The following is a 26,553-nucleotide window of genomic DNA, read 5'->3' as shown; positions in this document are numbered from 1 at the left end:
AATTTCAAGTCCCCATTTATATTTACACAAAATTGAGAAAGGAAATACTGAAAGCAGCAAAACACACTATTTTTGGCATAGCCAATTCCAGTAGCTGGAGAATGTTTGCAATGTTTTTGTGGAATAGTATTCTTGAAATAAATGCACAACTGGATATTCTTAACAGGGTACTGCTGCAAGGGGAGTTCACCTTATGCTCAGCTTCAGAGAATACGAATATTCTTTTAGCAGTTTAATAGTCTTTTTTTCATCTTTTAACATCTGCATAAATGCATTCTGCTGTTCTGTACAAGTGCCAATTACTCATTTCAAATATAATTCTGGCCTTACCATGGGACTGTTTAGAGCCTGGACTTAAACTTATCTATCCTTACTTGTGATGATAGCCTATCTTCTCCTGGCGCCTGTTCTTTTCCAGCTTGTTTTACATACCAGTATTTCTCAAATATCTTCACAAGTAACTGAGCCGTAAAAGACCATGTTTAGCACAAAAGGAGCTCTCAAGTTCTTGTAATATTAAAAATAAAGAATGGCAGCTGATAAAACCTGTTTTGAAAAAAATGAACTTGATTTAGTTAAATGTGATAAGAAAATAAGAAGTAGGATGATCAGCAAAATAATTTAAGCAAACAAAGCCAGTATAGTATTTTATATCTATCTGATCTGTGCTTGTTTGGGAAAGTTTGCCTCTCAATTTCTATATTTGGCAACCATAGTGATAAGTCAATTTAAAGAAAACTCAACAAAATAAAAAATAAAAAAAAAAAAAAGGATGTCATACATAATGGCAGTACCTCTACGTTATAAAGAGTTAACTTACTTCTCAGGATAATGAATTTGAAACCTAGATTCACATCAAACTCGCCAGCTTCTTGTAACAACAGGGCCATTTGTTTCATCATACCTCAACCATAAAAATTACATGTCTCAATTTAAAATACTGTATTGTGTAGCAAACATTTAAGACACAGATTCAGTATATTCAAGTTTTAAGATTTCCACAGAAATGAAAAACCTTTCTTTGACAGACAGATAAGCATTTCAAAACTGTAATGAAATCTGATTTCTTAGATAATAACCTAGAGAATATTAGATTCTATCAGGACGCTCACAGTTTATCTCAATGACACTCACTGAAGGCTGACTATAACATTAAACACGGGTGCTTTAAGTGCACAGTAGAGTCGTACTTCAACTGTTCTCACAGTCAGCTGATGTACAATCAAACCATTCAGATAGGCACCTAGATACCCCAGTATCAACAACCTTGGGTTTTCTTGGTTATTTCTGTAATTCTTTTTATCAGATACTCAAACTCACTTAGACGATACCTGTACTTTTCCAGAACAGAAAAAAAAGTTATCGGACCCAGTACACTTAAATATATCACTCTTACAGGAAGTGCTATCAATAAGTCTTTGCAACTAGCCCCAAGTGTATATTTAAGGATGCTTTTAAAAATTGTTTTGATGTTGGTCTGTGTAATTCAGATGCCATACAACAGTTGCCTTATGATGACCAGCATTGTGCTTTATGTGAAACCAGAAACCTCAAAATAATTAAAAAGCTTCTAGGATTTATGGGAGATGAAACCAGGGTGGTCCACCAAAAAAAAAAAAAAAACCAACAAAAAAAACCACCATAAAACAAAACCCACCAAAAAAAAAAAAAAAATCCATGATGAAATCCACAATGTTGGAATTTCAATGGGCAAGAGCGGTCCAGACTAGAAGAAAAGCCCAAACCACCAGTAGAAGAATGAAATATGATATGGTCCAAGATGTATCCTTAAAGGTTTGTCTCAACCCTCAGCCATATTGTGAGGATTGATCTTCAGTTCAGTCCAGCCAGCAGAAATTGACTGTGCAATTTTCCATTTCAGGTATTTGTACAGACTATGTACACTCTATAAGGGTCCTTTAGTGCTACACTGTCGTACTTTTTGTCCCAGCAATTTGAGGGCGTGCAAATTCCACAAAGTCATCAATAAGCACTGGCCATGCCCCTAAAAGAAAAAAACACACACACATAAGAACGGGGTTCAACAAGGCATTATTTTTAAAGCTTCAGATCTAAACAAGCTATTTACTTCCCAGTCTTAACTAAGCACAGTTTTCAGAAAAAAAAAAACCCAAACCAACACTGTAATTTGTTTTTCTTGCTTAAAATTTGAGAGCTGGTTAAAGACTTTTACTTCCTTTAGACCCAGTTAATATATATCCCTTTCAATGGTCAAAATTCCTTCATCTTTCTGAAAAAAAACTGACAAAAATTCTAGCTTAAAACTGCCCTGGGTTTAGCACTAGAACTCAAACTTGACCTCCAGGATTGCAGCAGATGCTTGAAAAAAATGTCGAACACTGGATGAAGCAGTCTATGTTGCAAGAAGCAGCACATCATAACATGCATTTCCTGCAGCACAATACAATGTTGCATGAATGCAATGCTCATCTGTTTGAATCGGCATACTTAGCCATACCTGAAAACAGCAAAATGCTCTCCGACAGGCAGCAAGAAAGTATAATGCCCTAGAAGGCTGGTGTTACACTATATACACTTTCATATTTCTTATCAAGAGGCAATTAAAATGTCTATCAATATTTTACATATTACAGGCAGCCAAAGATGTCCCCAGCCATGAGCATGACTGTCATGTGAACATTAAAAACAATTGTGGGTTGGTTTACACTTTCTCAACCATTTATTGTGGACAGCAGCCCATTTGCTCAATGATAAAGGAATGGTAATTGCCTGTATTTATGAAATAGTTGCAGAAGCTTGCTCCCTCTGCTCTGGAAGTGTCAGAAGTTTATAGCTTCTTCCACTCACTGAACTGATCTGCCACCAATGACTGAAGGTAATTACCTGTTCTTGGCTACAGATTGACTGGAAGAGGAAAGATCAATACAAAAATTTACAAGAAACACATATGGTAGGAAATAACAGCTTTAGCAATCCCTGTATGCTGCCACTTTAACTTCTACATTATTATGTTTCTTCACATAAACTGAAGCAATCCAACTTAAAAAATATTCTCAGCTAAGAAATGCGATAGCCAGAAGACCCTACAAGGAAGCATACAGGCCATGAATCAGTTACTTAGTTGAAGATGCCAAGAACTGTGCTGACAGAATATCTGCATTTTCTAAATAAACAATAGCAAGGTTTGCCTCAATAAGAAAGAATTAGTGTCTGAGCTCAGACAGAAGAAAAAAAGAAAATGGATTTAAGAAAGTTTCAGCATTTATTTTTTAAACCTGCAGTAACAAACAGATGGTAACAACATGCATTAAAGTAGCTCTATCCAGACATTACATTACCAGTGATATTTTAATTATGCTGCTATTAGACACGTGTGCCAAAGCAGATACACAGTAATAAACGTAGTATAAAACACAGAAGTTAATGAAAGAAAATGGAAATGTTTACCTTCCTCATCATAGTTAGACATATCATCTGCTATCATTGTACTAAAGTCTAGAAGAAGGTTCCAGGTATCCTTAGGAATTGATCTTTTATGATGTTCCTGTTCGGAGGGGTGGAAAATTCATTTAAAAAAAAAAATAAATAAAAATTTAAGCCCCCTTTTACACACTTGTTTTTACTATCTTGGACACATCCATATTCCCAGAACATATTTTGTTTGTACACACTATGTAAAGTGCAGTATCTGGGATCTGGGTCTCAAAATAGTCTATGTCATGTACTCAGTAATTTAAACATATCTTCCAAGTTTTGAAAATACTGCAATCCAGTTTATGTAAAGACTTAAACTTACCAACAAAAATTTGTTCCACAAGTCTAGAAATTTAAATCTTCCATTAAGTACTAGATTCCAGTAGGCAATGGCCATTTCTAAATCTGTAAGATCAAAATATATTACTTTTAGAGATACACATTTCAAATATATCAACTCCACAGATATCAAACACTAAGATGAACCGTACATTCATAAAGGTGAAAAGATTCATCATGCACATACTTACGGACCCTTTACAAAAAGGCAACCATAAATAAAGCATTATACAAATATCTTCTAGATTTTGATACTATCACTTGAATACAGAAGAACTGAAAATTGCCTATATTAATATCTAACATATCCAAAGCACACAAGAATGTCATATGCCTTTTGATATCTAACAATACTTTACTTAAAATTCAGTGAAATACTGTGCTTTAGAAATGCTGTTGACTTGAAAATTTGTAGTGTTCTGTAGCAAGATCTTTAATCTTTTTTTGATATATAAATTTACATAAAATAATTTTTTTATTTCATTCTTAGAGCAACCTTGTTACAGCCGCTGGTTTTGTATACATGGCTTTTGTCAAGCGTTTATTCAGGCTTCCTTTTAGAAAAAATAAGTACTGTACAAGCAGATGACTGGTTGGTTGGTGGTCTTTTTTTGGTTGTGTTGGGGTTTCTGGAACTGACACAGTTCAGGAACAAGAACAACCTGCTTCTGGGTCAGGCAACTGCATGCTGTTGTCAGCAGTAGGTGCTGTTATAGTGTAGCAGTTAGAAAAAGGGACTGGTTAGTCCAGCATGTAAGGAAAAAATCCCTCACTTCCCTGGTATTTGCCAGAGGCTAAACTGACATGCATTTACTGTTTATTAGTGGCGTACAGCAGCTTGTTAGCCGATAAAAGAAACTTACGTATCTAAGTTCTAAATCTTTACCTAGTGTGATCTCCATTACCAGGCATTAACAAGGACCTCTGACTGTGTAACAAAATGCTGCTGTGATCTTACTGAATTTAGTACCCATCACCAAGTACATACAGTAGCTCCAAAAGGCTACGTAGTCAAGTGACATCTTTTTAAACAAAAGCTCTTATCTATTTTGTAATCTTCCATGAGCAATCCTCTCATGAGAGCAGACAGAAGCACATGATCAACTGCACCTCAGGAAAAAAAGAAAACTAAAAAACCTGACAACCCAAGATGCTGGAACTATTTAAAAAAACAGGGAAGTGGATCTCAGAGATGAAATCAACAGCAAACAAAACAAAGCATGAACTCTGCATTGCTGGAAGGAAAATAGATGGTGATGGAGGGAGTTCCAGAACTTTTTACTATTTTTGATATTAAAAGTTCTTCTCAAACAAAATATTCACATTATAATGCTTCCTGACCAAAGTAAAGAATAAAATTCCTGAATTATTTTCCAGCAGCTAAAAAAGGGTGTGATTTCAGACAAAAGTGTAAGCAATGTACACTAAAAAAATGTAAGTTTCAAGAGCAGAAACAAATTAAACAGAGGTCACTACTCCCCAGGAAATGAGCTATATGTGAAAATGAGAACTTACTAAAAAAAGTGTAAAAACTAGGTATCCCTTTTTAACAGAAGATTCAGATACAAAATATGCACTTCAGCTTTCAACTGAAATGACTGTCTTTCTAAAATTAGATACACACTTCAGATTAAGCTGATCAGTTTCTCAAGGAAACAATTCTAAAACTAAGTTTTATTTAATTGTGATGCATTAATAGCAGGCATATGAAAAAATCCAAAATCCCTGCATATTTACAGTGGTTTCTAAACAAACACTATAAACAAACCGTGCATTTTGACATGCTTATACAATTTTGAGATTATTGTTGCAGCTAAGCAAAGGCCTTTAAAAAACAGATCTCAAGATGCTGCAACCTCAAACTCATTATTGTGAATCCGTAAAATATACGTAAAGCACAAAGACATAATGCCTTAGGACAAACTACATATTTTAAAAGAAATTTTATGAAATCACAAAATTGGAAAGATAAAATTTTACATTTTCAAATGTGAACGACTACTCAGGAAAGTCCTCACAGATCAAATATGAAAGTCTCAAAATATATGCTCCATTTTGAGTTTTATCCAGAGAGATGCAAACAATGTTTGAGACAAGTATTAGCTAAAAGGTATTCTCAACTGATACGCAAAGATCACAAGAACTTTTAAGACAACCCTAGTACTTAAAGGGTAGTAAGCAATTATGCAGAGTAAATGCATTTCCAGAACTATGCCTGAACTACTACACAATGTTTGGAAGATTAGAGACCAATATACATTAAAATCAATTTGCAAGTTCCTACAAGCTGTTATTTAGACACTCCAAAATTAATTGCCTAACAAGAAGCACTTGCTTTTCAGCACTGTACTTGTCCCAATATTCTTTTGCTTCAGGGTTTCCAGAATTATTCTGCCATATTGTTAAATTCATGCCTGAAACTGTGTACTTATTGGCACCAAAAGGGCTGGTAAGCATCCAGATTTTAAGCACAGTTCTACATCACTTCCAAATCCAGATTGGAAAAAAAAAAAACAAAACACCCAACAAAAAAAAGCCACACAACCAAAAAAACCCACCTTGTACTATGTATATGCTATATGGATCTGAGAAAACTGTGCTTGTCTTTGTCACTGTTAGAGCTTAACTTCCATAAAGCTTTAATATGAATGTGAAATAAAGCAAAGGACTTAGTTTTCCTGGTAAATAATTTTTACTGAAGTCTGTTCCATCTGGGATACTCAAAAGAATCATTTCTATACAGGATTATGGGGAAGAAATTCAGAGAAAGAATGCAAGCCTTCCTTATACCTCAGAAACGTGAAGAAGAAAATAAAGAGGTAAGTACAACATCAAACGTTCTGGTATTCTGAAACTTTGAAAATATTAAAAGTGACCATTTAATTATGATATCATTGTAATTTCTCATTTCACTTTTACCACCTTACAAGGCTTTTGAAAAATACTCCTTATGGTGTAAAGCTGTTTAAAAATTAAAACCAACATACAAATGGTAACCATAAAAAAAAAAAAAAAAAAAAAAAAAAAAAAAAAAACAAAAAACAACCCTGCAACTATTCATATTGCAGAACTGATTCTACACTGACACTCTCCAAAACCTAACTTCTGTCTTCTCACAATTCAGTTACTGTCCATATTTTCCTTGTTCTAGCAGCCAAAACAAATTAATACACCTTGTACAAGAAATAAGAATCAGCCCTTTTATTTATTTGCAGGATTCTGATCTGACTACATGCACACACCAAGTATTTTCAAACAGTTTAGCAGCGCTCTTTTAGCTTCTTCAAAGACAATGAAACTCACAATTCAATTGAAAACAAAAACCAGAATACAGAAAGGTGTTAAAAACGACAGAGAGTCAAAACTAAGACATGGCAATTTTGCTTTTTTACTTATTTTTCAACATTCACTTTAGGCCAGAAGTTGGTCTACGTATAGAAAGAAGACAACAAAATGAAAACAGAATGCCTATTTTTTCACAGCACACGAATGCAAACCTTGTCAGTAGCTGTCGGTTTAAGGCTTTTTCATTACTGAAAAAAATTCACAAGCTGCCAAGTAAGAACCTACTAGCCTTTCAGTATTTTATTTCTGCTCAAAAGTAGAACAGTTAAGTTAGCATTTAGAGTCATGACATACTGCTAGTTATGGGTAATATCTGAACTACTCTGTATATAAATTAGTATGCATTCTGGTTGGTTAACATTACTGCTTCAAAGAAATTTTTGTTCCCTCATTTTTGCTCTTTTGAATAGACAGATCTACAGATTGTTCATTCAGTTCCATCAGAACTGCGTTGTGCCTTTATTTTTAGTAAGTGATTCTTTCACTTCACTCATTACACAAATCAAAAGCAAAATCAGTAGAAGAGCCATGAAATAATGGAAAAAAATAATAATAATCAGTGAGCTGAGGAGAAAAAAAAAAAAAAAGGTTGTAAGGCTGTAGGGAGGCACCTATCACCAATGGCACAACAACAGGCATCAACACCAGGATATAGAAATATATTTTGTACTATTCCACCTCTATTTTGCCAAGACATCTGCAAGCATTTTTGGTGATACAAGAGACTGTACAAGTGTACTTGCATGGAAATCAGTTTTACAACTTGAATCTGTCTTAAAAGTGAACATTCAATTAATCTGTTCAGTGCTGCAAATTCTAAGTGGTATGATTATGCCTTTAGTGTAAGGCCACAATCCACTGTGCTTACTGAGAAATGCACATACTCTCTGTGAAAGAATAAACCTTCTCTCATAAAATTTTGTAGAATATGGTAATGATGCAGATATTTCTATCAATTTTAACACCTCAAATTGACATCTATCTTTCACAACAGACAGGTGTATTTTATCCCAAAGGTGGTAATCTTTCAGACTCACTGGATCATGGTAATACTTTCACTTACTGCTTTAATCAGTCATTTCCCATATTTATAATTAAGAATACATACCTAAACCTTTCTGCCCCGGATTCTTTGCAAAGTTGAAAGTAAACTGATAAAAATCCTTAAATCTTCCTGGCTCTTTTAATTCTTGCTCCATTTTAGGAATCTGGGCCTTCAGTTTTTCTATGCTGTCACATCTGCATTTTAAAAAGCATGTTTATTGGTGTATTAATTCATTTTCCCATAAAGTATGAGTGATAACTTAAATAATTGTGGGATACAATATAATTATTAAAAAAATCAGGAAGCCATTAATTAGTCTGCACCTATACAACAATTTCGTTTCTTTATTACACTCCCATTTGCATATACTAGCTAATACACCGAATTCCATAATTCAACTGATTTTTAGAAAAATGTGATAAAGACTATTACATTTTCATAAAGGCAAAGAAAACCCAGATATTCTAGACTGCAGACCGACATCCTTGCTTTAACCTACCTGAGTAGCTCCATGGCAAATAACTGAAATACACAACCAAGGCAAGTAGCACTCAAAACTGCCTCCCCTTTTTCGGTCACTAAGCATCTAGCACAAAGATAGCAGATGCATTTATGCAGAGGCAGACAAGAGATGCTAGACTCCAAAAAGCCTCTGAAGCCTGAAAGGACAATGTGATTGTGAATTCCCAAAACCAGGGCTGTTTCACCGTACATTCCAGTTTCTGACACTGGGTTACACTGTCCATGTGTAATACTTGCTGCACACTTACCCTAGTTCAGCCATTCCATCCATGAATTCCAGCTTTGAAAATTCACACTGTGTTGCAGCTCGGAATTTCCATGCAATGATGAGTACAGTAATGCTGGCTGGGTCAAGAGCTAGATCGTCACAAAACTGCTGTATGCCATCTATACCAATTTTATTTTCATCTTGAGGATCTTTGGGATATAAAAGTAAGTATCAAGAAAAACAGATTTTTGAAAAAGCTAATTTATTCTATAACTGCATTTAAGATTTTCGTGACAATATATTTCAAACATTTTCATTACAATATTTTGGGGATCAGGCCTTATAAGTGAGTATTTTAAAAACAAAATTAAATTAGTATTTTCAATGGTTAAGCTTTAAGAATTGAAGCAGTTACTACAATAAAGCCTCCCATACAATAAAGTTTATGTCATTTTCATTGAGAGACAAAAGCATCACAAACATTTGTTTTCTGCCTAATAATACGCATGATACTGCGACACATTCCATACAGAGAACAGTCGTCCTTTCCCACCAGCACACTTAATTATTGGCATCTTTGGTAAGACTGCTGATCTGTGTAACATTACAAACAATTCTGCAGTGTCCATTTGCAAGCTGTACTGATACTGATTATGGTCAGAATAATCAAATCTGACCATAAACTAAGTTAATCTTAGTTTTATGCATTTTATGGCAACGCCAGCATGCATGAGATTGGACCAATCCAAGAGGAAAGTCACGTTGCCCCATTACTGATTCCGAGTCAGCCAGGCACACTCCTTTTTCCACAAAGGAATCAACATCTGGTCTGGAAGTGAGATGCTCACATTTCAAGTGCACTAACAAAGATCTACTAACTTAAGCCAACAAAGACTTCAGGAAAATGGTATTTGGATTACGCACACATATGAATGTCCTGGGTTCAGCAGTAGCAGTCAGTTTTTCTCCTTCTTAGTAGCTGTTGCAGCACTGTGTTTTTGACTTTCGGCCTCGGAACAGAGCTGATAACACTGATGTTTAGACTGACCAAGGACTTTGTGGGTCTCATGCTCTGCCAGGGAGGAGGAGGGGCTGGGAGGAAGCGGGGACAGGACGCCTGACCCAAACTAGCCAAAGAGGTATTCCATACCACAGCACGTCATGCCCAGGATGTAGAACTGAGAGTTCCCGGAAGGGCTGGATCATGGCAGGGTGGGGGTGAGGTACCGGTTGGTGAGCGGTTGTATTCTCTTGCTTGTTATTTCCTTTATCATTATTACTATTAGTGGTAGCAGTAGTGATTTGTGTTATACCTTAGTTATTAAACTGTTCTTATCTCAACCCGTGGGAGCTGCATTCTTTTGATTCTCCTCCCCGTCCCTCCAGAAGCGGAGGGAAGAAAGGTGGGGGGGGAAGTGGACTTCGTGGTTCTGATTTACGGCGTGGGCTTAAACCACGACAATGAAAAATGACAGAAAACACAGCACTCATTTTTATATTTTTTTGAAGTGCTAAACCGCAGAATTTGTTCTACTGTACTGATTCTACTTTACTATTTGTGGTAGGATATCATCAGTTCAGCACTGGCTAAATAACTTTGTTTTCTTTCCCTGTTTGTAACTATTTGATAATAAGCACAAGGTGAATAAAAATCAAGGCAGAACTCATCCTTGGTATGCAACCTGTGACTTTGTCAGGATCCAGTCCTGAGTGATGTGCTTCTCCCAATCACCTAAAATCCACATTAACCATTACACTTATTCACTGTACACACAATTCCAGTTCCAAGACCCTATCCTGTATAAATGTGTGTATATTTTGAGCACGTAAAGCAATCACACATAATCCTTGTGAAGCAGAAGCCTACATATATTCCCCTTCGAACCCGTATTAGTAATAGGAAAATCAAAGCTGAAATAGTCAAGATTTCAAGCACAAGAGCACAGCTACAATGATAGATTGTAATTAAGCATACGTACAACTATGAAATAAACCTTAAAATTCAGGGTACTCACCTTTGTATCTGTTATATAGCTGTTCTAGCTTCTTTCTGTCCAATGATCCTTTAACACTCTCTCGTATATAAAGTTCAGGATTTTGGAAAAAGTTGTCTGTTGCAACATCTAACTTCCAGTCATTTTGAGACAGACAACTCACCGCTGTCTTTTCACTAGATTGTGTGAAGACCATAAACTGACGCACTTTATCCTTCTGTGATGATTTCAACTTGTTCTAGTAAAAACAGACAACACTGTAACTGTTTTACTGGACACACAAAAAAACCCCAATACCTAAACCCCCAAACCCAAACAAAACCAAAAAATTTTAACTTAGAACAAACACACTTTACCTTCATTCTAGGTACTTCACATTGTATCCAAACTGAGTTAAATCATCACAAAAATCATGCTGGCAAAGCAGAAATAAAAAAATGTATATTCTTACTGCATATTTGGTGAGAGCTGAAAAGCACTGGAAATTCATATGCAGCTGTAGGCTGGGACACCTTTCTATTTAAACCAATTTTCGGGGTTTTTTTAATTAAAAAAACCACCCAAAACATTCTCCTCTTAATAGAAGAATGCTACACCTATCAATAAAGGAGAACTGAGATGCCTAAATAGAATTCATGGCTATCAAACTATTCTACTATGCCTCAACAGATGCAGCAGATCAAGCCATTTAATAGCTTACCATCACTGAATCAAAGGTTGGCATTGTTAGTCCCAGTTGACCAGACTAACAGAAATACCAGCTAGTGCAGGACCAGGGGCAAAACCATACTGCCAGCAACAAGATCTTTTGATGCGTCTCTTGATGGCAGTAAGGAACTAGGCTGGGTCATCCATTTCACGAAGCTACACGCTGAGGAAACTTAAGAGAATAGATATGTTTTGAGGGTTTTTTTACAGGTTTTTCACTTTGAAGGTGCTCAACTCCACCTACGTGATTTGCACAACATTCCTGTGAGGTGGCATTGTCTTGGCTCACAGATGCGACAACTGAAGCTAAAAAAAATTTAAAAAGAGGGCAAGTAATTTTGCCGGGGGGGCGGGGAAATGAGTAGCCAAGGTGAAAGCTCTGGAATTTCAGGCCTTCTGCCCAGACCAAGACACATCCCTCTCTGCTCTAGCGCAAAACTGAATGGAGAACTTGCTGCCAGTCATTTATCAGCATAGAAGGATTCCCAAGGACTTTTTTTTTTATGAGAAGCACACTCACTATTTCAAGGGTATTAGTTACACAAAAGTAACTGCTGATCAGGAGAAAGCCATCATACAGCACTGAATCCAAATTCAGTTCTAAAGTTCACTCGATATATTCAAAGCAAAAAGACTCCTAATGTTACCACTTCGTAAATAAAAGTTCTGACTTTTAAGTTGGAATTAGATTTCTTACATGGCACAAATATTTCATTTGCAGTTTACCTTGCATTCTAACCAAAACTTGTATATTTCCATTAGTGTAATTTCCAAGTGCATGGCTCCTTCTCAGGGATTATGGGGAAAAAGAGGAAAAAAAATTCTAGACATGATAAATTATCCTCAGCTAAGGAACAAATGGTTTAGGAGTAGTATGAGCTCAAGCTCCTCATTCCAAAGGATCATTAGGTTTTCATTAGAAAAAAAGAACTTACGCTTCAGAACACAAATTCATCTGTTCTGAAAGTCAAAATCAGTTTTCTGCTGCTTGATGACAGTGAATGTGAATGCTAGAGAATCACATCTGGCTTAAACTGACACCTCCATAATATACTAGAGACTAAACCCCTTTAATATATGATCCCTTAAATAAAAAAAAAAATTAAAAAAAAAAAAAATTAAAATAAACTCCCCAAACCGAAACAACTCTGTAACTACAATACTTAGCTAAAGCCAAAATGTCAGCACACGCTCCAGACAGTGACATCGGGTTAGGCTATACTACTCAAGTTACGAAGTGTTGCTGCATTATTTCAGTCTCTTGAATAAATTTCTCACATTGGACCTTTTGCTACAAATATGTTTCTGAAACTCAGATTTTCAGAAATGGTTCCAGGTAAAGGTAAAACCATTCGAGCAGGTCCTGAAAAGACCCACTGCTGACTATTTATGCACACTTCGAGTTTCCCAGCAGACATTCAGCACCTTACAATATAGAGCTCAAGCTTCCACAAAAATCACTTATGCTCGCAAAGCCATGTGGAATGACTTCCAGTAATGACTAATGGATTTTTAGCTGCAGTTTTTAAAAATATATTGTAAACTCTGGTACATTGAAACAAACCATTGAATGAAATTCCAAATGAAAATGAAACAATCCCAAGGCTAATCTTCTGTACCGATTACCAGCTTCCTCAAATCAGTTCCACACAACCGGACTGCCACATCACTACAGACACAGACTCAGCTACACTTTCCAAAGCTGGTGCCTTTAATCATTAGGTTTTTGCTTGGGTTTTGGGGTGGTTTTTTACTTTCTTTTGGTTGATTTTTTGATTGGTTGGCTTTGTTTGGGTTTTTGGGTTTTTGTTTGTTTGGTTTTTTTAAACACATACACATAAGTATACACAGCCCTTTTAATAATGAGTATTCTGTAGAACCTCAAGAGGCTTTGTTCTGCCCTACTTCTGTAAGGGTAAACTCTAAAAGCAATGACATACAACAGAAAGTCAATGACATACAACAAAAAGTCAAGGAACAAGTTTAAAATGGCTTCACAGTGGATGCGCAAGACCACAAAAGGTAGCGTGTTTTGAGTACTGTCTCTTAAAAGGAGAATGCAATTTATTAGATAAAAAAATTGCAGTGTAAATAATTTTTATGATAAAATTTAAATCCTATTATGCACAAGAGATCTTCCTGTGTTTAGGACTCCCTAAATGATACTCACAATGTAAAACCTTTTTAAAAAGAACACTGAACTTGCCAGGAGTCAAGCAGTTAATGACACTAATCAGTACAGCATTCACTAATACATGAAGATGCAATATATCACACAGTTCAGCCATAATCTTTCTCTGAAACAACTATATTTTTACTGGTCAAATACAAGTTTATTTTTAGTGAAGAAGTGCCAAAGCCCTTTCTTTATATTTGATAAATGTTTCCGCAGAAGCTTGCCAATGTAGATGAGACACTCCACATCCTAAGTGACTAGACAACTATTTGAAGGCCTACTACAGGACAGCAAGAGAAGAAAATACTGCTGAGTTTTTATTACGCTATTACAGCTCTTCTTTCATCACATTAAAAACCCACACTTCGAGCAGGAACAGGTTCCAAGCCCTCTGCATTTTTAAGGGCTATTTCTAGAAGCCAACCTCTAACAGTCTACTATTGTTTTAAGTGTGCAATAGAGAAGCCAGAGCACTCTATAACCTTTAATCCTGTAGTCATCAGGCAACAAATATCTGACACGGCAATTGTACGTGCTGTATTGCAATGCAATCCATTTAAACTGCCTCAATTTTAACACTAGTAAGGAAGACAGAATTTTGACAGGTATCTACCTTGCTAAAATATAGAAGTGAAACCCAACAGAAAACAAATGCAACAACTTTTCTAGTAAGTCTTACCTCTTGGGATAAGGGGAAAATGAAAAACTCAGATCTGCAAGCCTTTGATCAAGTCTGTGTGATATCCAAGCTACCTCTCATAATGAGGATGTCACAGGAGACAGAAGGTGAACTTACTTTTAAAACACAGAATAACTTCTGCAAATGAACAGCTACATTATGTATTCCTAAAACTACAATAATTGTATCATTCTAATGAATGTCTGATGCTGTAACACTGGTTTTAAAATGAAAATTTGCCTCTTCCCACAAAGTACCAAATTTGACAATTCTAGTTGAACAACCTACCCGTTATCAGATACTTCAGTAAAAGATTAATAACGAAAATTAAAAAAAATAATAGTACTTGTGCATCCCCCATCCCAAGTTGTCACTGGGGTTTTATTTCTGGCCTGACTGAAAGTCCCTTCATCTAGGGGAGGAAGCTTTCCCTGTGTAAGGAAAAAAAAAAGGTACAACTGATCTGTCAACTCTAACTACATGGTTGTTTTTCCTTATCTTCTACATTCAACTTTTAGTCACCTCAGATTCACCAAATGAGACCCCACTTGGAGTACTGTGTGCAGTTATGGTGTCTTCAACGTAAGGACATGGAGCTGTTGGATCAAGTCCAGAGGAGGGCCACAAGGATGATCAGGGGACTGGAGCCATATGAAAACAGGCTGAGAAAGTAGGGGCTGTTCAGCCTGGAGAAGAGAAGGCTGCATGGAGACCTCACAGGAGCCTTCCAGTATCTGAAGGGGAGCTACAAGGATGCCAGAGAGGGACTCTTCATCAGGGACTGTAGTGACAGGACAAGGGGTAATGGGTTTAAACTTCAACAGGGGACTTTCAGATTAGATACAAGGAAGAAATTCTTTACTGTGAGGGTGGTGAGGCACCAGAACAGGTTGCCCAAAGAAGTGGTAAATGCTCCATCCCTGGCAATGTTCAAGGCCAGGTTGGACAGAGCTTTGGGCGACATGGTCTAGGGTGAGGCACTCCTGCCCATGGTGGCAGAATGGAACTAGATGATCTTAAGGTCCTTTCCAGCCCTAACCATTCTATGATTCTATGAACAGCTCTGCACAATGGTCATCAACATTTTCTGGATAGCTAATAGCTGTATGAGAGCTCCACTGTCCTGGATAACATTCATGGGAAACAGTAACAACCTTCATCTCACGCTGCCTGGACTGGAGAGCTGAAGATTCCCACCAAAATCCCATTTGTGGCCTTTGCTCAAAGGTTATATGCAGCCATCAGCTAGACAAACGGTGTATGATCAGTTTGAAGTATCACTGCCCAAAACTCCTCATGGCCCCCAGAGAAGAAGTTACTCCTCAAGGAGTAACTGATTTTCACCTTTCCCTTCCCAGCCACTGCTTAGAGATTATCTGATTCAGGCTAGTTTCACTGCTAACTACAGGAATTTGAATGATGTGATGATACCTGTGCTTTTGTTTCTGGAGTCAAAGAAAGCCTGTTAAGTTCTCATGCATGTGTCAGGTAAAAGCCTATTCTAAAATAGTATCAACCTCCACAAACTCTAGGCTTTTATACTAACTGCATTTATACTCCAGCAAGGTATCTGGCTGCGGGAAGCACACCTGCACTTTTTAAGGACCCCAGTGATGTCAGTTCAAACCCAGAATAACTTCATCTCACACGCAGAATGGGCTTCTGCATGTAATAATAACCTCACAAATAATGACTGACAGTTTTGTGATATCTTTATATGACACCAATGGTCAAGAGAATATTGTTCCTTTACAGTGTCTGAATCATTCCATGTTGGGCTGAAACCATGAAGGGAACATACAAGACACCTGGCAAATAATGTGGTTCACTGCTTGTATTCAACAAATACATAGCTAAAGCTTAAATGGCAAAATCATGAGTGTTTTTATTAGTTTACTAAGAAAACAAAAATTCACAACAGAAGTCTATGAATACACTGAATTACATTTGAATCCATTATCTGTGACGGCATACATGTAGACTACCAAAACCATCATAATATCCAAGGTAAAGACAAAAACAATTCAAGTAAATAGCCATAGTTTCTGTATAATGTAAACAAACATGTCCCTCAGCTACTTTATATTTTCTACAGCAGCTTCTTGAAAAGAGGGCACACAAAGTAAGATAGGTAATTTTTAAGCTTCTGTTTCAAAGTTATGTGAAATCCATTTGTTTGCAGTGGAACGGAACAAAGATTTACAAGGTTTGCTGAGGTATAAAATCTAAGGAAAAAATAACAAGCAACATAAAATCAAAGTTGCTTTTTATGCCCTCTAATGTTCTTTTTAGTGGATGAAACAATTTTAGTACTTGCGTATAAGCAGAAAGTCTTTCTTAGAACATGAATATATAGCTACCTAGAAGAATGCAGTAGTTGCAAGTCTTTTTAGTTCATTCATATTAGCCCAAGAGGTGAAAGAAACACCAAAAATCTGGACTTATTCTATTAAAAAAGGACAAAATAAAGCTGTCAGTTGTTTGGCATTCTTAACTCTGGTCCAGGTCAGAAGCTCTGTTCAGCCATTAGAAACTGCATTCATAGCTTATATTTGCATTGGCACCATAAAACATAAGTAAAATATCAAGAGCTACATAGTAATTTTCACACCTTGTTCTCAAAGTAGTTTATATTCCTGAATAATTTTTTTCATGGCTGTAGTTAAAAGCAATTTTACAGTATAAGTTCAAAGGATTCTCTGGTAAGCTAGAAGAGGAAACAAGATCATGCATCATCTTGCCTAGCACTTTGACTACTCCATCCTAAGCATAACGCCAAGAATCTCAAAGTTTTGCTACAGGATAACCAAAACCAAAAACATTTAATATCAACAAACTGCTACAGACATGAATATTCACCATAAAACCAGCCTTATAGAATAGCTTGTTGAGTGAAACACTGCATAACAATGCCATGAGCTACAATACCATTACAGGAGACAGCGTCAGACATGAAAATCCTGTAACACTAAATTTTTACAATTTCCTGTCACCTGAGGTTTGCAGTAGGAAATTATGTATTTATCAGCATAGAAATATTCTTCAGAGACTATATTGTACAATATAATAGGTAATGTAAACAGAAATAAGGTTAACATTTGGCTCTGGATAAATACATGGATACTCACACACTTGCCTTGACTATCACACATAGTCCTAAATTCATTAAATTATTCAGAATAGTACAGGTAGTGGCTCTTCTCAGAGAGTACAATGGACCAGCTTGCTGCTCTGTCTTGATTCGCAAGCACATTACTTATTCTTGTGATGAGATGAAGCAATAACATACTAAGGTAAGGTGAAGGAAACCACTTCTACAGATGCTGCTCAGCTCAAATGAGAATGTGGGTAAGAGGCAGATTGCTATCAGCAACTCAAGGAACGCTGCCAGGGTGGTGTACCTGAGCACTGGACAGAAAACACTTGTCAAGTTTCCCAAATGGCCAGAGTGAACCTAACAGGCTGCTGTAATGGTGTCCCTCCCACATACTGGACAAAGACAGTTCAAAAGCAGGAAACCTGTGTCCTAAAAACCACTGGATATACAAACACTGGCGAGACTAAGTCAGAGCCAGAACTGCTCTAACTGGCAGTGCTACATGGCAAGTAAGAGCCAGGCCTCAGCTGCAGAAGCCTCTTCTGTAGCATTTACTATGCCAGACAAGCAATTCGGCCCCAGGAACATGCCACAGCCACTGGAAGGACTAGCCAGGGCAGTAGTGCATATGGTCAGAAAAATGGGATGTTGAATCTCAAGTGTCTGGATGGACATCTTCAAATTTCTGAAGAAGTCTCCCTAGTCTTTCCCCTAATTAAATAGAGAATTTTGACATACCACAAGTATAGGTACGGAATCCTACGCCTGGCCACTAGAAACAATTCATGCCTGCATTTACTACTGCTTCAGCTGCAGGCTGTCATTTCATCCCACTTCAGTGTCTATGTCATCCTTTCACCTGGGTGTTGGAGTCAATGAGCACAACCTGGAACATAGTTGTTTGCATAGGGCCTAACAATGATGCCCAGGGCCACGACTAGAGTATTCAGATACTTCCTCCAATCTGATAAATACCAATATATCAGTATAGTATTGTTCCACAGAATTTATCTGCTAGTTTTTCAGTGAAGTATTTCCAAGAAGATTTAAACAGATAGCATTCTGCTGTTTCTCACAAAAAGCTATTCTGAGGATAGCATGCCTCACTATTTCTGTTATCCTGCCACTTGGTCGAGTACTGTACAATTTACATTTGTAATCACATAGCCAGCCAATAATATCTGTCTGTACAAGACATCAACAGTGTGCTTATTCTGCATACCTACACTTAATATATTGCAAGACAGTGCTAGGTGATTTTTATGGAAAAAAGTCTTCATAAAAAATTGTGTAACATGGCTGCATAAGTGCAATTTGAGACAATCCCAGAACTACAGGGTTACAGTAAGACACTTCTATGGTCTGAAATTTATCCAGACTTTAGTTTTAAGCTCCCATTAAAAAAAGAAAAATCAAGTGAAGATCTATATCAAACTACTTAATTAAAAATTATACTAGTAATACAGTGACAAGTTTATTATAGAGGCAACATCTAATACAGCACCACTAATTTAAATTCTGTGTGACCAAATTTTTATGCCAACATAACTCAGCTATAACTCCATCGTTAAAGGTGACATTTTTCTTTTATTTTTTTTTTTTTAATACCCTTTTAACACTGTTGGCCAGAATAATATTAACTACAGGTATAAGATACCTTTACACCACTAAGTATATACCAGTAGATCTTAAAATTCCCTCCTACACCCATCCTAAGACAATACAGGTGCAATAGAAAGTACAACTTTTAACTGTACAGGTGTAGCTAAAGCTGTACAACTCTTGTATACACAGAAGGCCTAGAAGTATGACTATAAATACGCTCCCTCGGGTGCATAAGACACTGTGTAAGTGACCAATAAGGAGCCCCCTTATTTAAAGCTAAGGAATGTCTTTCTCTTTGTTTAGGCAAACAAAAATAGCATATTTTGTTCCAACCACTGCGGTTTCCCTCTGTAAGAGAAAAGGGAGAACGTTTGCCGATTTGAGGATCCATAGCAAATCCTCAGCTGTAAGGATAAAAAATACTATGGAGAAAATACAAGATAGCTCTTCCTTTACAACATTTATATAAATAGGAGTCATACCAAAACCATAAAACAATTATCCAGAAATTCTCCAGCATGAACCCAGTTCAAGAAGCATCAACATGCCCAAGTTTCCCAGTGAACTGACAGCACTTAATGGGACCTGACCTGCTTAAAATCCTGAGAAAAAACTCCAAATAGCCCCTGGTTTCTGGCAGCATCCTGTACTCTATCCAGTGGGATGCTGTTCCCCATCCCACACAGGACACAGACAAGCTGCCCACAAAACATCTCTACTGCCCCTGTCCCGTGCAAAGGCGCCTGGACCCTCATACAAGGTGCAAGCAAGCACCTCGTCGCCGTGAGGAAGACCGACAGATCTCCGTGAGCCAAAGGCCTTCGCGGGATTCCGGCGCCCCCCACTCTAGGCCCCTGCCCAGGGGCTACCTCCTGCCTGCCCGCCCCGCGGCCAGCGGCTCCGACCCATTGCGCAGCCCCTCCCAGACCCCACACGCTCTCCCCGTCCTGCCTAGTAGGAGGACCGAGGAGCCTACGAACTAAAAACATCATGCCCCTTCTGAGGAGTCCCCAGGACCGGCCCTTTCGCCGCTCTCGTCGAGCCGCTCCCGGACACCCCAGCCCGCCACGACTAGGCCCAGCTTCCTCTGCGGCTCCGCCGCAGCTGGCCAACTCCGAGGCGCCGGGCCGGGCAGAACCATGGGGTAACCCGGGGGGACACTCACCATGTTGAGAGCTGTGCAGGCCTCTTCCCTCACGGCTCAGGCGGAGACTGAAGGCAGCGGCGGCAACGGCTTCCTCCGGAGGCGGCAGCTCCCGACTCCTCACGGGCCCTTCCGCCGCCTCCCGATCATGCGCAGTGCTGCGCATCCCCCGCGCCGGGAGCCGTCGCTGCGCGGCAGCGGCGAAACGGGAGGAAGCCCGCATCGCGGGACGGCTCTGCGCGGCAGCCCTGGCTCGCTTCTGGCCCCGTCCGGGTTTCCTGCGGGAGCGGCTGGCGCTAGCAGCGCGACGGTTGTGGCTGCGGCGCGAATGGCGCGCTGGTCGCCGGACGCAGCTGAGGTGGGGGTGCCGCGCTGGGGAAGGAAAGGAGGTCTTTGGCTCGAGGAAGGGAAGGGAGACGAACCCACCTCCAATGTCTCGGGGTTGGGAGCGGGCTCCCCTCGCGCGGCGGGTTTGGGCGAGGAGAGGCCGCAGAGCAGTAGCGGGCAGCTGTGACCGCAGCCAGGCGCGGCGGGGTGCCGCCGCCTTAGGGGCGCGGGCCGCCCAGGTCCCTCACCCCCTCTGCCGCCTCCGATCCCGGGAGCCGCGGCCACCCCAAGTCCCTTTTCTGCCGAGGAAATTGCTTATTTTCTCAGATACCTGAAACCAAAACGTTTTGCGAGGTGTGCACGCGCGTGGTTAACACAGGCGCCGCGCTCGCAGGAGTGTTCCGGGGTTTCTATCGAGGGCGCAGCCCCACCGCATGAACTTCAAAAGACGTGGGATGAAAAAAGCCCGTGGGGTTTTCAGGATGGATTCGGAAAGGGTGCAGAAGACGTTTGCTGAGCAGCCACGGAGACTTGGGGAAGGTGAAGTCACAGGCTAGCAGCTTTAGAGGCATTTTCCTACGGGACCCTCTCCATACTTGTAAGATCCTCCAGCTGGAGGTTGTAATCCCCTTTGGGCAGCTGTTGCTTCCAAGGGGCTGTTGACAGATGCAGTTTTTTCTGCGGTAGCATAGACGTACTAATGAAAGAGGTTGTAAGCATTAAATCGCAGTTTGTACCAATATCCGAGACAGTTGATTTTTCCCAAGAAAGCTTACTTTACCTACTGCAGATTTCTGGCAGCTGAGGAGGTTTGGGGAAGCAGAGTATTTGCTGATAAAACTCTCAGTGGTGGCAAACTGCTAGTTGTGAAGGACAAAGGTTTGAGATCTCGTTTTCTCATCTCCTGCTGAGCTGGGAGCTACTAAAATAAGCTTCTGTATTTGTATTACATGACTGATATGATGGCACACACACGAAAGAAATTAAGACTTTAGAAAACCATTCTTCATGATTGATGCCCAGGGTTTATGTTTTTTAAAGAAAAGGGCCTGAATTGCTCCTCACTTATTTCACTGAAAAGCAGAGCTAAGCTTAGATGTGAGTGTGAGGAATTAAAGTACTATTTGGAGAGGAGAATGAGGCCTGACCTGTGGAGTGTCCAGTTTTGCTGGTGTTCTGAAATGCTAAATTTAAGAGTTGTCTTCATATTAAGTATATGGTAATACGTGTGAATTCAGCTATCCTGAGAGATGCTAGTTGCCTGCATACCTTGAATCCTACTGAAAAGCGTGGTTTTGGAATCGAGGACGGCTGCAAAATGGCCAGCGTAAACAGCCATGAACACTGCACACCAGCCCAGTCCACGTGAACCAGGGTGTGGGAGGCAAAGCCAAACCTGAAAATCTATTTCACTGAGTTTGCTAATTGCCATCACTATAATGTGCTGTGACAGCCCTCCTACAATCTGAAGAAACAATTTAGACCTGGAGAATTACTGTGACATGCAACAATAATCTGAGAGATTACCTGTGATTGCACTGGATTCCTCAGGACAGAGACAGGATTTATAAGTGGCTTGTTTTTCCTTAGTATCTGTGAATCTTCCTGGTTTTCTTTAGTGCAGGGTCTGATGGGGGGTTTTTTTGAGTGTGTGTTTGGGGACACACTGTGCTTACTTACTCTTTTAACAAGTTGTACATAAGGTTATTTTAACTTCAAAGAATGTTAAAAAGGTCTTTCATTTTGCTTCTTTTGGTCACTGAATAATGTACTAAGCATATTTTGAATGTTTTCTTGTTTAGGACCTAATTAAAAAGGTAGACCTGATTTTATGCATTCAACGTATGTTTAAAAACATTCCTTGAAAAATTCACCATTGCTACAACTTTTAGTTCAGTCTATTATTTTCATTGTCAGCCTGGGTTACTAATTAGTAGTATTTAAATTAGCTGCAAGTCTGGTGGAAGTTATTCTCAATACTTTAATGTTCAGAAATTGTTCCTGCTGTACCATCTTTTTTTTCTGGGAGTCAGGATATTTGAAGTCTGCTTCCAACTTTGACTGACTTGTGATTTGATCTTTCCACTTCCTAAATTACTCCACATTATGAATTCCCATTGTATAAAATATAGAAAATCGTATTTAACTGCTTTGCAGGAGTTTCTTATTAGGTAAATATCTTTTTTATTTAGATAAAAGCAGATGATTCAGTAAAATGCAAATCAAATAAAATATGTGAAATGCAGATTAATGCTATTCCTGTTATGCATGCTACTGTTTTGTTGTTGGCTTGGGGTTTGGTTTTTTGTTTGTTCTGTGGTGTTTTTTTGATTTGGGGGTTTGTTTGGTTTGGTGTTTTTTCAATTTGAGTTACAAGATGAAACTGTACACGAGAAAATGAGTGGCTTTCTACTGCCATTTAAGTTGTAAATCTAGTGTTACTGATTTTAGTGGAGCTACAGTATGCTCTTCTGTCTTGTTTATTACAGTGCTTCCATGGGTATGTCTGAATTGCCAAATCAAATGTAAGTTACTGTACCCAGAGCTCTTCACTACCACAGCCAGGCTATCTGGTGCCTCAGCCTGAGCCAGTTTGATTAGACTGTTTGAGTTATCGTCTCCATACATGGCACGCTGCAGTAGGCATATCCTGCACAGCAGATGCTTCACGACACAGTCAGATGGCCCCAATTCCATTCATGTCCATATGCTTACTGGCAGGCTGTACATCTGCAGATGTAGATCTGCAGCTCAATGACATGTGTGCCATCTGAATTTCAGAATTTCTGAGCAGAGGGAGATGCTTTATAAAGGAAGAGGCACCATGAGGCTGCCAGAAAGTGTACGTGTATGTATTCAGAGTAAATTGTCTAAATTGGGCTTTTTAGCTTTTGTACAATTCCATCCAGGATGGCACACCAAGTCAGACCAGTGATAAACAGCTCTGCTATTTGTAAACATGACACAGATTCAGCGATACAGAGTAGGAGGAAATATTATTCATTGTGCAATCTGCATGCAGCATAATCACTGACCACAGTACATAATTACTTGTTTAGTTTATGGTAACACTGACATGCTTGCTTTGCTTTGTTGTGAGATCCAGTGATGTTCTTCTAGGGTTCACATGAGATGATAAAACCAGTCAGTGATTTTTATAAATCCAGGTGTGTCAAATGCATAGTTGTGAATATAAGATTGATCTCTTTTACACTGACTTGAGCTCTCTAGCAGGCAGAGGAGAAAGTCTCAGGTGGAATCAGTGCAGAATCCATTTAGTGTAATCCCCTTGTTGAGAACTTTCAGTTGGAGCAATTTCTGAGGAAGAAGCCCCAAGCTTTATGAAGGATAACAGTATCCTGGAACAGCTTGGCCTAGAAATGTCTGTCTAAACCACATATCTTTTTGTCAGCTACTTTCTACTCTAGAAAGTGAAACCACCAATTCATCTTACACTGATGGAATAGCTGTAAAGTGGTTACAACTATGGCCCTTTGCCTGCAAACGCTGACCCCATGTTTAACTAAAAAAGCAAAGTCCATGAACTGTTCTGCACAAGTTTTATTGCCACTCTAAACTCATGAAGTTCCTTAGCATCCACAGGTACAGACACAATGGTCTGCTCCTATCCACTTGTTCAGCTGATACGGTTGGAACATCTCTATCAGTCTGTATTTTTTTCTGCATTGAAATAAGCACAGAGGAAGTAAACAGTCCAAGAACTCCTGTAGGTATCTGAGCAATTTAACCTCCAAACTGGCACATCACTAATCTCTGAAGATTGTTGTTAATAGATTGCAGGGACGGATGTTCACCTTCTACTAAGTTTTTCATCCTTCATGCATTACACAAAAGGCTAACACGTTACTACACCCAGCCCATGGCAGTGTTCTACATGATATTATCTCTGGGAAGAAGCAGGAGAGGTTTATGTGACAAAGGAAGAAAAGTCAGGTCAGGGAGTCTAAGAAAGTCTGAAAATTCCTCGTGTATATAACTGTAACCCTGGCAGGCCTGAAAAAACTGAGACTGTCCAGGACAACTAATGGGCAACAGTCTGCAAGACCCCTGTTCGTTTTGCTGGTTTGGGTTTTTTGGTTGGTTTGGGTTGGGGTTTTGGTTGGTTAGTTGATTTGCGGTTTTTTGTTGTTTTCTTGGTTTGGTTTGGTTTAGGGGTGGGGTTTGGTTGGTTGGGTGTTTTGGTTTTGGTTTTTTTTTTTTTAAACTCATCAGGAATACTGAGATACAGATACTAAAATTAAGGCATTTTAAGTAATACAAATTAAGAAATCAGAGGGCTAAAAAAATTGAGCTAGCTAGTTGACATTTCCTTAGTTCACAACTTTTGTAAACAAAGTATCATCTTTATAAACAGAATCACTTGAAATTTCCCAAGCTATGAACCAGACAGTCAGACAGTGCCATCATAACTATGACTTCATGATTAAAATCTATACCTTTGAACTATGAGCAGCTTTCCATTCTCACTCCAAAGAATTATAGGCAATTTTAAGAATCCAGGAGACTAAAACACCCTATTTCCCTGTCACGGTGTGTGATAGGGAATTTTCTGTACATGGCATCTTTAATTGCTTAACTTAATAAAAATAAGCTATGCTAATTCAGAGCACATTCTGCTATTAAAATATGAATCAATGATTTAAGTTACATGTATGGGAGTCAGAGCCTTTTGTCTTGAGATAAGCAGTCTGCAAGAGTAATGCAGACATACAAAGCAAGGGTAGTAAGAGGGCTCTTACCTCCTGTCATACCTGTCACACATTTAGCTGTTTCCACTCCTCACAGTGTCATAACAGCAAAATGGTTTTTGGAAACATGTCTACAAAAGCCAGCCAGTATTAATTTTCTGACATCAAAGTGGCAAATTGAAACATCCATGCCCATGGCTAGCTACCAACATCAGTACAGTGGGTAAACTTCAAGGAGAATATGCATTAAGCACATCTGTACATAATAGTTCTGTTTTAAAATTGGTTCATTCTAGTACACACTTGATAACATTTTATAACTATAGAGCAGGAGCTATGTCTTATGTTTCTGGGATGCTCAGTGGAGGACACTGAACACACATGGGGTCCTTGCGGGCAGTTACTGTTCCAGTGTTTATCACTGAGTGCTTCTATGTGTGCCATAGCACGCTGGTGAGTGAGAAAAAAAAAAACAGTACAGCCCAGGGTAAAATGTCTCTTTACAGAAAGGCAAAAGAGGGATGCAGCTCTTGGCAGCAGTTGTTTTCACCAGTCAGTCTTGGGAGCTTTACTGGCTCTAGTGGGTTGAGAAGCAGGGAAAGCCGAAGATGTTAAGTGATTATGGTGGCTGCCATTCACAGAGACCAATTACCATTTCAAAAGCAACTTTTTGGCACCAAACTGTTTATACTGAAAACAGATTGTCCTGGTTTAACCCCAGCCAGCAGTTGCTATCTCACACTCTGCCCAGGTGTGGGGTAGGGAGAAGAATCAGAAAAAAAAAGTAAAAGTAAAACCTGTGGGTTGAGATAGGAACAGTTTAATAATTGAAATAATAACAAAAAGGAGACAGCAAAGGGACAGAAAACCCAAGGAACACAAGTGATACACAGTGCAACTGCTCACCACCTGTTGACCAACGCACAGCCAGTCCCCAAACAGTGATCAGTGCCTCCCAGCCAACTGCCCCCAGTTTCTATAGGGAGCATAGCAACCTATGTACAGAATAGCTATTTGGCTCATTCCGGTCAGCTGCCCCGGCTGTGCATCCTCCTGGCTTCTTGTGTCCCTCCTCGCTGACAGAACATGAGAGACTGAAAAGTCCTTGATCAGGGTAAGCACTATTCAGCAACAACTAAAACATCGCTATGTTATCAACATTATTTTCATTGTAAAGCCAAAACAGAATTGTACCAGTT

At 38.9% G+C, this 26,553-nt stretch overlaps 1 protein-coding gene across 2 annotated transcripts; it reads right to left on the bottom strand.

Annotated features, from left to right (window-relative positions):
• On the bottom strand, window positions 1-20,462 carry DCUN1D1 (defective in cullin neddylation 1 domain containing 1). Of its 2 annotated transcripts, none has more exons than XM_080624366.1 (8): window positions 20,340-20,462; window positions 10,931-11,147; window positions 8,956-9,124; window positions 8,249-8,379; window positions 3,779-3,861; window positions 3,430-3,526; window positions 1,940-2,005; window positions 1-546 (listed from the first exon to the last, which is right to left on the bottom strand). In XM_080624366.1, exons 1-8 carry the CDS (start codon window positions 20,340-20,342, stop codon window positions 452-454), a joined length of 861 nt encoding a protein of 286 aa, XP_080480492.1. In that variant the 5' UTR covers window positions 20,343-20,462; the 3' UTR covers window positions 1-451. The 2 variants fall into 2 exon arrangements, 1 of the variants encoding a protein (XP_080480492.1); XR_013957470.1 differs by having other exon boundaries at window positions 467-546; window positions 1,658-2,005.
• Between the last annotated feature and the right edge of the window lie 6,091 nt (window positions 20,463-26,553).

The sequence above is a fragment of the Psittacula echo genome (genome assembly GCF_963264785.1).
Source record: "Psittacula echo genome assembly, chromosome: 7".
Lineage (NCBI taxonomy): Eukaryota > Metazoa > Chordata > Aves > Psittaciformes > Psittacidae > Psittacula > Psittacula echo.
Note: the sequence above shows the minus strand (reverse complement) of the source record. Positions and strands in the feature narration are given on the sequence as shown.